Source organism: Glycine soja, chromosome 7 (assembly GCF_004193775.1).
Source record: "Glycine soja cultivar W05 chromosome 7, ASM419377v2, whole genome shotgun sequence".
Classification (NCBI taxonomy): Eukaryota; Viridiplantae; Streptophyta; class Magnoliopsida; order Fabales; family Fabaceae; genus Glycine; species Glycine soja.
This window is the reverse complement of record NC_041008.1, coordinates 8,270,821-8,286,153: the sequence shown is the minus strand read 5'-3', so window position 1 is coordinate 8,286,153 and position 15,333 is coordinate 8,270,821. Positions and strand designations below refer to the sequence as shown.

The 15,333-nt window shown below is 29.6% G+C and overlaps 1 protein-coding gene across 1 annotated transcript; it reads left to right on the top strand.

Annotated features, from left to right (window-relative positions):
• Positions 1 to 13,411: 13,411 nt before the first annotated feature.
• Positions 13,412 to 14,750, top strand: LOC114417775. Its single transcript, XM_028382840.1, has 3 exons — positions 13,412 to 13,825; positions 13,918 to 14,054; positions 14,213 to 14,750. Exons 1-3 carry the CDS (start codon positions 13,666 to 13,668, stop codon positions 14,216 to 14,218), a joined length of 303 nt encoding a protein of 100 aa, XP_028238641.1. The 5' UTR covers positions 13,412 to 13,665; the 3' UTR covers positions 14,219 to 14,750.
• The last annotated feature ends 583 nt before the right edge of the window (positions 14,751 to 15,333 follow it).

The following is a 15,333-nucleotide window of genomic DNA, read 5'->3' as shown; positions in this document are numbered from 1 at the left end:
CTCAAATACGCGGACAAAGTGCATGTGTCATGTGTGCAACACATTCACCCACCAAAATGCAACACGCGCGAGTGACTGTGGCTCATCTTCAATAATATATTTGCTTTCCACGTCTCTTCCAAAGAGTCAATCATTGCTTCCATCGCCTTCCTATTAATTAAACCATGATCAAACCCTAATATGATAGGGAAACAAAGATAGAGAAAATTAATAGTAAGTGTTATAAATTAGACAATGTTTGATGTATAAGAATACCCACATATAATCACTTCATGGGAAATAAAATCATAGGTGGACACTCCAATGATCTTATTTGATACTTAGTAAAAAGAAAGAGTATAAATATGATAGATAATATTTAGTATATATGATACGAAAGGAGAGATATAAAAAGTAATAATAAGTATCAATAATGTGTATGTAAATCAAGAATATATTTAATTCAATGATTTTTTTGGCTATACTTAAAGGTTAATCTTATGATTTTTTTGGCTAGCTATAAGTATATTTTACTTTTAGAAAGAAACATTGTTGCGTTGAAAATCATAAACTAGTGAGATTGATTAATCATAGCCGGGTGTAAATGAGTCCATATAGATGTAGATATGTAGGTGAGATGAATTTGCCCCACTCTACATTGATAAGAAAACGGAATTCCGTAAAATTTCTATAATTAAGTAAAAATAATTCAATCATTAAAAATAATTAAACAAATGTGAAATAAAAAAAATTATGCATGCTTCTTTAGTGCAATTATAAGAAATTAATAAAAGAAGTTGTAAAATTGATCTGATGATTAAAAAAATAAAAAAAAATCATAAATTTGAATCTCTTCTAATAAAAGTTAACAAATTAATAAGTACTGATAAAAAAAATAAAAATAAGCAATCAGTAAAAGTATTAAATATTCATTTCTATTCTCTTTCTATTTTTCACTTACTAAATCAACCATGATAATGGTATTGCAGTTTGCTACTTTATCTTTCTAATTAAATTACTGGTTACTCTGGCACACTAAACTATCTCAAATGTGGTCAACCCATGCGTATGCACTATTTAAACTGGTACAGTGTGTGGTTCCTTAAATGTATTTCAGTTTAGTACCTTTCAAAAGTTGCTAGCTAATCTGCTGCACTATTTTGTTGGATAAGCTTGTTTATAAGAAAATAAATAAAAACATAAAATGATTTTTTTTTAAATTGAAATTAGTTTACGATGTACTATAAATTAAAATAAGTTGTTTTTGGAGAAGCTAACAAAAAGGTGTATAGGTGTATGTGATTTAGCTTCTTCAAAATTTTTATTTAAACTTATACATACATACATAAGTTAATTTTAATTTATAAGATAAATTTATTTTATTTTTATTTTTATAAATATTAATAGAAAAAATTATCCAAACTGAATTTATGACACTAGCTTTACTATCTAAAATGTGATGACCCACTCGAAGTGGTTATGATGGGAGGCGATCTATTTTTTTGGTTTTATTTTTTATTTACAAAATATATTTTTTTAGAAATAAGTTTTTGTTGTATATGACTAAACTACAAAAATATATTTATGCTGGATGTAGAGGCTAGGAAATATACAATAGAATCAAGTTTTCTTTTTTGTATGGAGACTAAATACACAATGAAAATTAATTTTCGCTGGTTTTTATTGTGTATTTAATTAATTTACATAACAAAAATGTATTATATATTGCATGACCTTCCTATGTCAATTAACTATACAATAAAACTAATTTTGGTTGCGAATTTGATCTTCATTCAAAAAGGAAAATTATTTTTATTGTATATTTTATATATATAGGGACGACTCAAGGACTTCAAAGGCTTAAAGCAAATTTAAGAATGAGGTCTTTTATTTACTCATAAAATAGTTTATTAAAATTATCATTATTTTATTTAAGATTAATTTTTCAGACTTTTTGTGATGCAAAATTATCGATTAAATTATCGTAATTAATTTCATTTAACATTTCTTTTTCATTAGACAATAAAGAGAAAAAAATTTAGATTTTTTTAGCTATTAATTATTAAATCTTTTTTTTAAAACAAAATTATGATATTGGTAAAGAGTTATTACTCATTAATTGTTACTTACGATACCAATAAAAAAATTAACATATACTTATAATATTTTAATTAAAATTCATTTTCAAATATAATTTTACAATAATTTTTTTGAGGTATATTAGTACTAAAAAAAAATTTGAGACCTAAAACTCTTGCTTGAACTACTTGGACCTTAAGCCGGTCCTGCATATATATATATATATATATATATCCACACATATATAATAAAAATATTTTTTTTTATATTTAGTTTATTCTTTTATTCCTATCTATTGGTTATTTTTATTATAATTTAATAACTTTTTCATGAGTTAAATAACTTGTGAATAAAATATTGATTAATTTAATTAATTTTGATGTTTAAGTTTTAGTGGCTTTAAATAACTTCAATAGTTGAATAACTTGATATAGTCTAGTTTGAAATAAATAGGTTTTAAAGGATTTCTTTCTTTTTATTTTTTTATATTATAAGCATGATTAAAACTCTTTTCATAGAATATTGATTTGTCTCGAAAGAGGTGATGGTTATATTTTAGCGAACAGGCATGTCAATCAAGTGCTTTGTATCAGGAAAATTCCGTAGTCTGACTGGTTGTCTTTTGGGTTAGAATACTCCAAAATCCAAATAGTCTTTCTAATAAATTTTATTTTGCTTATAAAAAAGTATAGGTATTTAAAGTCCCATAAAATACAATGATAAATACTAAATTGATAATCATATACAAGTATAGCCCGGGAATAGTTTTTTTATTATGAAAAAACATAATTATGAATACGGGTAATTACAATATCTTACTCAAATGTACAAAAATGTCATCCATGACACCTAGGTCGAGAATATTTTACTAGACATTACCGTGACAGACAGTACATGTTTATGTTTGAAGAAGTAAGTTTGGAGAAAAAGATGTGATTGAGAGCAACAACCCCTTTGTCTACAAACTTTGAATGTAGAAGAATATATTTAGTGACCATATATATACTACTCCAAGAAAATAATACCTTCATACATTACACTATCAAATACACATAAAGCAAAGTTAGTTTAATTTTCTATTGTTTTTTATTTTTTAGATTTATGCTATTTGTGCAAACAAAGATTTTAAAAACAATTTATTATATATTATATATACTTCTCTTATAATATAATAACTAAAATAAAAGAGAACCATATAACATATAGAATAGTTATTACAAAATCAATTTCATTGAAAATTAATTTTGATTTTCGTAAAAACAATTCCTTGTTTATCATTCTTTTGACTGTTTTTATTTTAATGAGGAAATGAAATTGATGATTTTGATAACGCCTCATTTAATTTCCTTGTAGTTCTTTCATTTGGGGCTTAGGCCCGCTGAATAAAATAAAAAAATTGATGTTTTTGGTAAAACTATCATTTGTCAATTTCGAATTATTATTCAAAAAAAAATAACATCTGTTACGATATTTGAATTAAAAGTCGTAGTTAATGTTATGATTTTTATTTATTTTTTAATTAAAGTCATAAAATATTTCACGATTTCAATTAATTTTTTTTAATTTAAGACTTTAAAGTCGTAGGATCAAATATTTTTTTATGACTTTAAAGTCATTAAAGTTTTTTTAAATTGTTTTTTATAAAATTCATAAATTCATTTATCAATTCTATTTTTTGTATTTTTTATATAAAATTGTAAATAATTATTTAATTTAATAAAAAATTTATTTTTAATTTTTTTAGTTTTATTTAATATTTTGTATATATTTTTTATATGGTTTTATTAATATTTTCTATATTTTTTATTTTTTATATTATTTTATTTAATATTTAATATTTTTATATGGTTTTATTTAATATTTTCCTAATTTTTGGTATATTATTTTATTTAATATATTTTATATATTCTTTTATTTAATATATTTTCTATATTTAATATTTTTTCACAACTAGAAAATATAGATTTAACATCGCTAGCTTAACATCAGTTTTCGATAAAATCGATGTTAACATAAACATAGTGGCATAATTATAAATTATGTGTGTTTGTTAACATCGGAAGGTTTTTAAAAAATCGATGTTAACGAGTTGACGTTAACATCATTTTTTTAAAAAAACCGATATTAACATGACATCATTAACATCAGTTTCTTAAAAAAATTCATATTAAGAAATGATAAGTTAGCATCGATTTCTTTCAGAAAATCGATGTTAACGTTAACATCACTTGGATAACATCAGTTTTTTTATGGAAAACCAATGTTGAACCTACATTTTAAAAAATAAGAATGCGAGTCCTATTTTTCTCACGCTCTCTTCTTCTCTGTTCGAGTTCCGTGTTGGCCTTTACACTTCACGACTCTGTCTCTCTCACACCAAATATCGCAACCATCACACCTTGCACTACATCACCGTGACACTTCGTGACTTGTTCTGCCACCGTGACACATCGCGCTCTGTTAGGTAGGTTTTATTCTTTTACTTGTTGGTCGTAAATGTTTGTGTTTGGCTAACCTCGCATTTGTTTATGAGTTAATGTTGTTAAATGGAAGTGTCATGGCGGAGTGGCGTGTCATGGCCTCGATTATGGTAGCGATGTAGGCCGCAATGGCATGTTCTTGGCCCTCCACCATCTACCATTGATAATAACATTGGTATGACGAGTTCATTGCAATGTTTCTATGCTGGCCACTACCTGGTTCTATTGTAGTTAACCAGGTTAATGTGCTAGAGTTGTTGTAGTAGCAATGTTTTTGTGCTGCCCACTGCCTAGTTCTGCTTTTGATAATAAACTATGTTATATGATGATAAATTTGGCAAATCTTCAACTGCTATGCTTTAATATAATAGAGATTATCTATGTTAATCTATCTATGTTTATGCCATTTGACACTGGTTTTTGTATTGTTGAATTTGATAAGGTCATAACCAACTCTAACATTTAGGTCTTTTGGGGCCTACATTTATGTTATTGCATCTCAAGTCTGAAAGTAAATGATGTGGTGAACTAAACATAAACTTTAATTATGTATTTTCTAAAATTTGTTTTTGTTTTGAAACTTTGCAGGTCAACTTGTACTCCTTATTGGATTGGGCTATCTTTTCCAAGTCTTCCAGATCTATCTCAAACTTAGGTACAATGTCCAACTCTTGCATTGGCAGGTTGAATTTCATGTCATTGAATCAACTTCCCTTAATTTCATACAACTTGATATTGTCCTAACTATACTATCCAATTAAATAAATAAAAAATGAAGCATAACTAACCTTAGCATTTGTTCCAATTTGTAGTGGCATAACTTTTTTGGCCTGACCTTGAAATGTTGAAATTCATCGCTTCTGAGTGTCAAAGTTTGTACCTCTGCCACAGGCCATTCAAGTAAGTTGCTACCAATTTTCTTATCAAGTGTCATTGTTCTTGGAATACCTTGTACAATTAATGTTATTGTTAGCTTATATAGCTTATTGTTAGCTAATCTCTTCGGGTTGGGTTCTTTTTTACGTGTTGGGAAGGACAACAAAAGTAACAAATGATTTATGAATGTCATGGATTAATTGGATTGGTGATTTGTTTATATATATGTTTTTTTTCAAATAGAAGTTGTTTAAGTTGTGTTCCGTGAGTTGGTTGCTCCCACTCCAACCTAGCTTCACATTAGTTTGTTGCTACAAATCTTGGTAAGTTAGTCAATTGACTTTTTTATTACTTGTTGACTTTGATTAATGAGTATTGATTTATATTCAAGTTATTTCTTGTGATTAATATAGTTTTCATACATTGCTTAATTAATGTTGTTTTTTTTACAGGCACATGACTACATCACCCAGCTTACCTCCTCCCCCTGAGTCAGCATGATGTGCCATTATTTTCTCCTATTTCTTAAACTTTTTTGCACCATTTTAATTACTGATTAGTCTTAATTGTCAAATTAATTAGACAGTTTTATTATTTGGGCTCATTCAACTAATTTGATGTTTTTAATCTAATTTCAAGAATTAATGAAGCATTGAGCTTAATCCGAATTTTGTTCATGGACTTAAAGAGGGAAAATAAAGCAACGTTTACCTTAGTTAATTTCTAATTAGGAGATTGTAATTTTATTTTATGTTGTTCAGTGTTTATTTCATTTTGGGCCAGAATAATGTAATAGGGCCCAATGACTATGAGTGACCCTTATAAATAGCAGCCTTGGGATTCGTGTAAAGGGGATTCCATTATTCAGAACATAGGGTTTTAGGGTTTTACTTTTTTAGCTTTGGATTACTGTTCACGTTAAGGCATTTTTGCATTTTTCTACTTTCAATTGCAATTTCGTTTTTTTTTTTCTGTTCTTTCTTCTTCTTTCATTTACGTTTTATGCTTTTAGTTTCATTTACGTTTTCTGCTTTTGTTGAAGTTATGGAAGGCTAAATTTCTGATGTTATTTCCTTCTGAGGACGAAGTTAAACTCTCTTCGAGGTTCTGTTTATAATGTAGCTTCCTGGCAGTTTTCCCTTCACCAATTAACCCGCATTCGTTACTGTTAATCTATGCACGCTTCGTGTTCGATTAATTGTCTCTGTGCTTAACTTACGTTCGTGCTTAATGAACAAGGGGTTAATTGATATATGTGTTGTTTTATCACATATTGATAACCCTAAATTGATTTTCGCTTAGTAAATTAAAATAGGGTTGGATTAAGTGGTCAACTGTTAGGGACGAATTCTTCATAACCTAAGACAAGAGAATGACTTCTGAATTAGAGGAAACAACACGTTTTTAATACTATTAATTTCGTATTCTAGTTCGCTTGTTTTTTAATTCACAAAACAAACAACCCCCCCATTGTTACTGTTATTACGAAGCATATTATGAACATTTGGTTAGTCATTGCTTGTTGGGAAACGACCTAGGATCACTTCCTAGTTACTGCATTCTAATGTTTATTTGATTCGAGTACGACCTCAATCACAGCAGCACCTTATTCACCGTCTTCGTCGAAGAATACTAGAAAAGAAACACGACTCAGATCGTTGGCTACTATTTAGGTATTTCAATTAAATGTTGAATGTTGTTGTAATATGTTGTACTAAAAATCTTAATTTGTAATTTACTAACTACAAAATGTATTTATTCTATCACAAGCTGAATTTGATATCCCTGAATCATCTGATTTGATAACAAAGAAAAAAAAATACTTCAGACCGTAGGAGAGCAGTGGAAGCAGTTTAAATTAGATTTGACCTCCAAATGGGCCCTGGCATACGGCTAGGAGGGCGAGGATGACAAAGTCTGCGAAATGTACGAATAAGCAAAGAGATGCGGACCCAATTTTGTCAAAGTCGTAGAGATCCTTCATTGGAGGTTAGTTGATTTTCAATGTTTTTAAATCTTTATATTTATGTATTATTATCAACTAGACCAGCTACTGTTATGTGTTATTGTCACAGGATGTTCAAAAAAAGGCGTAGATCATTTAGAAACAAAACATTGCCCCTCACGTGTTGTCTCGTGGGGGATATGATTTTCTAGGAAAAAAAAAGTAGATGAAGGAAAAGCAAAAGAAACAATTGGAGGAAGTAGCCTAATCCGGGAGCACTGACATAGTCGTTGATCCTCCATCTCCTATCAGGCGATACATGAAGTGGAAGATGGCCTGCACAAAGAAAATTGGTCAAATGACGTTTGAGGCTACAAAGGAAATTGCAAACAGGATTGTAAGTTACTTTCATTTGTCGCCCATGGACGTCAAGATGTACTGACTACTGCCATTGGACAACCAGAGCACTCTGGTCGTGTCCGTGTTGTTGGAGTCGGTGTGACGATCAAACACTACTTTGGACCGGCTTCAAGGGACTCCCACACCTCTTCCTCCATGGTTGTTGAAGACCTAGAGTAGCTGACACAAAAGATCAAAGACTAGCTGGAGGAGTCGATCACACAAAAAGTGACTCAACAATTAATGATATTTTCCAGCTAGAAGCAGTCCCAGATGTAGTCACAAATGCAATCACAGGGACTCGCACTCCCTCTTGAGGTTGAGGTTGGTCTTTTTGCTACTCCTATCAGCACAAAGGAAAGTTGCGTCGATCATTTGGGGCAGGACCCAGAAACAGGAGACTTAAACAAATGTGGCTTGTATGTTGATGACAGTCCTCCCCAACTAGTTACTGTTAGAAGAGTTTATGAGGGGTCAACAACTGTCCACAACATTCCTTTGGGCAATGATCAACTCAAGGTTGGTGTTGAGGAAGTCTGAGATGTTGATGCTCACATTCTTGTACCCACTCAAGAGGTTCAGTTAGTGGGGCAGACATTTAATACCTTTCTTGCTTGGCTGACACATCTTGTTAAACCTTTTTCAGAATAAGTATTTCATTTTGTTTTTCTAATAATTATTAATAAATGATTTGTTTCAAATCAAGTTTTAACTGTCATTCGCTTAATTTTTATTAACTGTGTAGGATAAGCAAATAGCTGAGGGACTGATGACACCTATAGATATGCCAGATCTTGACGTCGATTTGATGTACCTAATGACATTGATCATTCTGCAACTTTTCCTGAGGCCGTTGCAGATGTCGTGGGATGCTAGCGTGTTTGGGGTGTATAATGATAACTTCCCATTGTACATAAAACATGAAGATCTTTCTAAAATAGCTTACAGTGGTCAATGTTTGAGCATCTCTGTTATACAATTGTGAATTCTGTAAGTCACTTTACATTATTGTAAATTACCTATCTGATTGTTTTATATTCATGCATAATGTACTATATTTTTAACAACAATAGGCATATGACTGAGACAACCATGAGAGCGGAGAATGTTGATGTGTATGGATTCCTTGAGCCACAGTATATACAAAGATCTAGACAATCACAATTTGAATCAGAAGATTATATTAAGAAATGGATGTACAATTCACAAAGAGACGTGTACCTAGAAGCCTACTTGAATGGATAAGTTAAACTAAACAAATCAATTTAAATCATGTATGTTTTATAATAACTTAATGTTCTCAAATGCAGTACACATTGGCAAATGGTTGTCATTTTGCCTAAGGACAATGTTGTCATCTTGTTTTGTTCCATGCACAATAGCCCCGACAACTACTTGAAAAGAATTATTAACAAATCAGTTATATTTTGTAGTACATATACTTTATGATTACAATTTGACTTCAATATTTTTATTGTATAATACACATGCACATTTCTCTTAATCAGTGCTTTGAAAGGATTCAACACAGTGAAGGAAATAAATCCACGACTACTACTAGATGGATTGTAGTTAAAATAAGTTATTTAAATAATGTTTCATGTCTTAAAAATTAAATTTTAGTATGCTTTAGTTAACTTTGAATATCTAAATATCTTATTCAATTTAGTGTAATAAGCAAAGAGGAAATAATGGGTGTGAGTACTACGTAATGCATTGGATGTCAACAATACTCCTAGGAGGTTTCAAGGATAATTGGGAAATGATAATTATTTACTTCACAACTAATTTAATTTCTTATAATTGCTATTATTTAGACTCATTTATTAACTTATGTGTTTGATTATATCATGTAATATTTTACTGATCAAAGACCATGGGAACCACAGGTAATGAAAACAATTCGCATTTAGTAGGCAAGATATTGTTTAAGTGATTTTAGGATTGTAGAGTAGTTATTGTGTTAATTTATAGTAGGTTACAAATGATTTTATGTATTGACTTTCATTTTTCTTATAATTCATTGTAAATATTTAATTATATATAGTGGACAAAATTTAAACCGATTGATTAAAACTATCTGGTTAATTGGGATACAAAAAATAATATTGGTTTTCTAAACAATTGATGTTGTTTTTGAATGACAACATCGGTTTTTCAAAAGCAACATCGATTTTTTCTGAAAATTAATGTCATTCAAAAACAACATTGGTTGTTTGAAAAATTGATGTTGTTGTTGATTTACAACATCGATTTTTTTATAAAAACCGATGTGCACTTCTTAATATTTTATTTTTTTGTTGTTTTTTAATGATACGACATTGATTCTATACAAAACTAATGTCATGTAATTTACTTAACATCAGTTTAAACCGATGAACCGATGTTAACGTTAAAATTTTTAACATCAGTAGTTTCACCATCGGTTAATAACTAATGTTGAAAGTCTTTAATAACCGATGTTAAAAGTTTATTTTCTAGTAGTGTTTATTTTTTTACTAACATTAAAGATAATTATTTATTTTTTAAATTAAAAAAAAAACAAAAGACATAAATTTAAATGAAAAATATTAAAACATTTTGTTACTAATATTAATTTATTACGTGTTCACCATATTTATTGCTCGGAATCACAATTTTTTAAGATCCTAAATTTTAAAAAAATAACTAAAATCTTAAAATCTTAAAATATTTTATGACTTTAGTTAAAGAAAAAAAATTAACATCGGATGTGACTTTTAGTTTAGAAATATAACAAATGTTACTATCTAGTCTCTTTTGAGTAATCATTTAAAAATAACCCTCGAATGGTAATTAAAAAAAAAAAACCCAAATGATAGTTTCCCGATGCTTTTGATAACGCCAAAAAGAGGGATATATTGTTATTGTCATCAAAGAGAAACCATGAGCATGGAGAATCTTAATTATGGAAAGCCTCCCACAAAGAAACAAATTGAGATTTGAGTATGTCTTCAAACTACCAAATAAGCCTCCCTCAGTTGGCCAAGATTCAAAGAAGATATAGGGGTATGTTCAACACACCAAAAGTGAAAACTATACATTATTCAAATTGGAAACGCAAGTGAGTATTAATTTGGTGGGTATCTTCAATAATATATTAATTTTTCACATCCTTTCCTCAGCCTCAATCATTCATCGTGTTCCAATCAAACAAATGGACCAACAGAAGTGTAAATTGGAGATATTAAATGTATTACATATGATTAAAGTTGGCTCCAGCATTAAGTGACATGTAAGCCGAATTACTGACATGACATTCAAAGAATAAATGGTTTTCTTAATATATAATTAACAATTATGAAGTGGATGAATAAATAATTTGTTTAGCTTAACCTAAAACACATTAGCTAAATATTATTAATGCATGATTAAATAGTTTCTAAGAGTGTGAGGAATTTTGAGTAAAAAATCTATAAATGAAGAAAGTGTAAAAAATTCTATACTATAATTTAATTATAAGTAGTATGATAATTTTAATGATTTTTACAATAACCATATTAAAAGTAATATTAATAGTCACTTTTGATTAGTTAACCATATAAAAAAATTTGCTGACAACGCACATAATCTTTAAACTCAAGAATTTACATAAAACTTTTTATGCCTGAAAGCACATAATCTTTTGATGCCAAATGTTTTGTTATCGGATGCTATGGGATTAGTTCCCAACACCGTTGCAGCTCCTGTTTGTTTGTTTTATTTTTTTTCCCTAATAAAAAAATACTGGAATCGATCAATTTTACAATAACTATTTTAAAAACCAAGCCTACATTAATTTATAATTAATTAAGAGTAGAAAATATTTATACTAATTAATAATAGATGAGAATTACACCCACAAAATTATTTTTGAGATATTATGATATCAGTAAAAAATATTTATTGATGTTTTTTATTAAATTTTCCAGCAAATTAACCTAACTAATCATTTTAAATGAGTTTTTTTTCATTTTAATCATTTTTTATCTATAAAACTTAAATTTTATATTTTATTTAAGAAATTTAAATCTAATAGCACTCGAACCAACTATACTGATCAACCCGTGTTAGTATATACCTATAGTTACTGAATATTTACGTAATGCTAAATCACTATAACTTATAACTTTGATATGTTATTTTCCCAATAACTTATATTTTATTTATGTGAGTTGTGTTATAGTTTTTCAAATGTCAAGAATTCATTAATAAAGAGATGTATAAAGAATTGGGAAAAATCCTTCCAAGCTAAATGCATATTCATTAATATGCAAGGTAAATAATTAATATTCATTAGTATGTTTTTTTATTGATTAACTAAAAACAAATGACAGAATATAAATATTTTTTTATGCAGGGAAAAAAGATGTCGCTGAAATACAATCATTATTTGGCTTCCTAACTAAGGGAGATCTGAGGATGATAAAATAATAAACATGTATAATTACTATTGAACTCATTTTTTATTCCCGGAAGGAGGGGATGAAAATTTTTATTACCATGTGATAACAATTCATCTTGTGAGTAAAAACTTAGATATATCCTCCCATTATCCACTACCTTACTACTCTCTAATTCACGTTACCCACCAATTTCATCATCTGCATGTTACACACGTACTTAATTACTATGTAAAAATAGCTAGTGTGCAAACATATATTCATGCAAACAAATTCTTTTTTTTTTAATTCACCAATTAAACTTTTGGTAAGGAATTTTTCATTTTTCCTTTCTAAAATCAAACAATTTAGTTTTACAATTTTGTTATATGAAATTTTCTACTTTTAATTCTCAATCAGTGCCACCCTTATATCGTACATGAAATGGTATTTGTTTTTTTTTTAATGGTGATTCTCAACGAAAAACTAATAATATATTTAACACAATAAGAATATCTTAGTAATAATTATAATATATATTCCTTATAAAAAAATAATATGAATCAAACACATGTTAAATTATTCTAAAAATAAACCATTAAAAAAAGCATCCTCTTTATTTTTATGATCTTTAATTACACAACTCCTAAACTTTATGTATAATTTTGCCGCACCCCTGCATTGCGCGTAAATTTGAAGTTGGAAATGTCCAAATGTCGCCCATTAATGGAATTGTGTGGAGAAGATAGAAAACATACTTTTCCGTAAGAAAATTTCTTATTTGTCAATATCAATACAAAATAAAACACGTAAGTAACAGACATTTTCCCCTTAAAATCGTAGAAAATGAGCACGGAGAATAAAATAAGCAATTAACGGTGCACATATCCATGGCCAAGTAGATTGCACGATCCAATATATGGAATGATGACATAGAAAGTAAGATTTCGCTCCCATTAACTAGAAACACAGACTGCATTCTGATCCATAAACATGAATTAAGTCTCCTAGCTTACACCGATGCAACTAATTGGAAGAAAAAAGTGTTTTTTTAATAATATATAGAAAAGACAATTTATAAGATAGTGAATCTGCGTTTGCATATGTGTATATTATTGTATCTTCATCAATTTATGATAGAGTGTTTTTTTCCGAAAGAATTTGTTGAAAACTTCAAATTGATAGTTAGCTTTATATGTGATATACCTCTATTTATTATCGAGAAAGCTCTCGTGCGCCCATGCAAAACCGGCCTTTAATTTGGTGGGCAGGCACACACTCACACACAGCCTTTTGTGACTTTGACTCTTTGCGGTACCTAAAGGTCAAAATTAAATACAAGTTTGCCTCATATTGTAGACGAAGACTAGGGTGCGAAGGTGAAACTCCTTTCGCACTCAAAGTAAGTTTTTAAAAAATGTTATAATCAACTGCGTCCATCCGATTTAAAAATAAAAAAATGAAACGGTTTGGATTTTTTCAGGGCAATCGATTGTAACAGGAGATTTCGGTCCTCTCTTATTTCTAGATGCAGCGGCGACTTCTTGTTCCATTTTTGTACATCGGCGTGACTAACGGCGACATATGTTGCAATGAAGCCCAGAAAGCCCGACTTGGAGGAGCTCCCGGGGCAAATCCGCAACTAACGTTAACCCTTTCCTCCTACCACGTGAATAACCTCGAGAAGGGTATGCGTTAATCGATTGTAGTTCTCGTTTTTAAGGTTGAATCTCTCCTTAGGCTTATGTTTTGGTTTTTACATTAGTTTTAGTTTGTTCAGACTTGGTTCGCGACGCAAATGGCAAGCGGCTCAGGGTTAAGGCACCTGTGAGGATTTATCTAATCTGCAATCCTTCTAGACGTTTGGTGACTCATGTAATCTACACATCACTACCAAGAAGTCCCTTTGTGGTGAAGGTATTTCCACTCTTTTGTCACTTTTTATTATTACGGTTGTAGTTTGGTTCAATTGTCCATTTTATTGTTTGCTTGTTATATTGCTCTTTTGATTGATGTTCGTTTTGCAATTTGGTTTGCCTCAGTGTTCTTCTATGTTGCTATGTTATGTGTTGTAGTTTTGAACATGCATGCCCTTTGTATAAGGAGTAGTTTTGCAATATATCTCTTACTTTGCAAGTTCTGGATTGTGGTAAATGGGAGATTTGGATGAAGACTTTTGAAGGAAAAAGGAAGATTAAGTTAGTTATATCATGTTTATAAATATCAATATGGGATGATCGGGAGGTTTCATTGGTAAACTATTTCTTTGGAGGCTCGACACTCTAAGTGTGTGTCCGTTGAAGAGTTAAAGAATAAGATTGCAACTTATAGGTAGTGGGTTCGTTAAGGAAAACCACAGGAGCCGTAGTGCAAGCGAGTCTTCACAGGGCAATCGTGTATGGACCCGAACCTGGGTGATCTATCATTCTAAAAAAAGTTCGAATTGTGAGATAAAAAGGTGTTTTTGTTTCAAGTTTCATTCTTTTAGTAGCAATGCGGGGAAAATCATTTGAGTTTTATGTATAATTTTCTTAATTAATGTTTATTGAATGATATTTGGTACTTAAGTCTGAATGTTCTTAAACAAATTGTGATGTAAATAAGTGTCCCATGCACGTGGATTGTTGGATTGGCTCCTCTATGATTTGTTATCATGTGATTGATTGTATGTTACTTGTGAGCATGATCATTCTTGTAGCCTGAAACATCGTAAGACTATTGTTGTGGCTAAAAGCTTGAAAAAGATTGTGCTTTCTTGTCTTACCCAAGTGTTCTTAATTGTGTATATGTGTGTTGTTCATACGTTTTGTATGGAAAAGCAATAGTTGTGTTACTTAGGTTGTTGATTTTATTTTTTAAGTATTTTGTTCAATGAATGATATTAAGTCTTTGTGTTGATGAAAGTGTTTGTTTTTCAATACCAACACATGGGACAAATTTCAACTTAGTGTGCACAAGAGAGTGATTGACCTCTATAGTTAAGTTTTACCATTTCGTCATCATCATCATTTTCATACACTTCAGTAACATCATTGTCACCATCACCATTGACGAAGCTACAAAATTTGTCACTACTTTCCATCTCTAACATTATATCATCCAACTCCTACACCCATCAAAATGAATTTCGTTGTCAAATTATTACTTCTTTATCTCATATATTATTTACTATATATCTCTTCAAGTTATGTATATT

Excerpts from the sequence above, each read along its gene's own strand:
- LOC114417775 (XM_028382840.1), top strand. The coding sequence starts at position 13,666 with ATGCAGCGGCGACTTCTTGTTCCATTTTTGTACATCGGCGTGACTAAC. Across the intron at positions 13,826-13,917 it reads CGTGAATAACCTCGAGAAGG|ACTTGGTTCGCGACGCAAAT; the intron begins GTATGCGTTAAT and ends TAGTTTGTTCAG.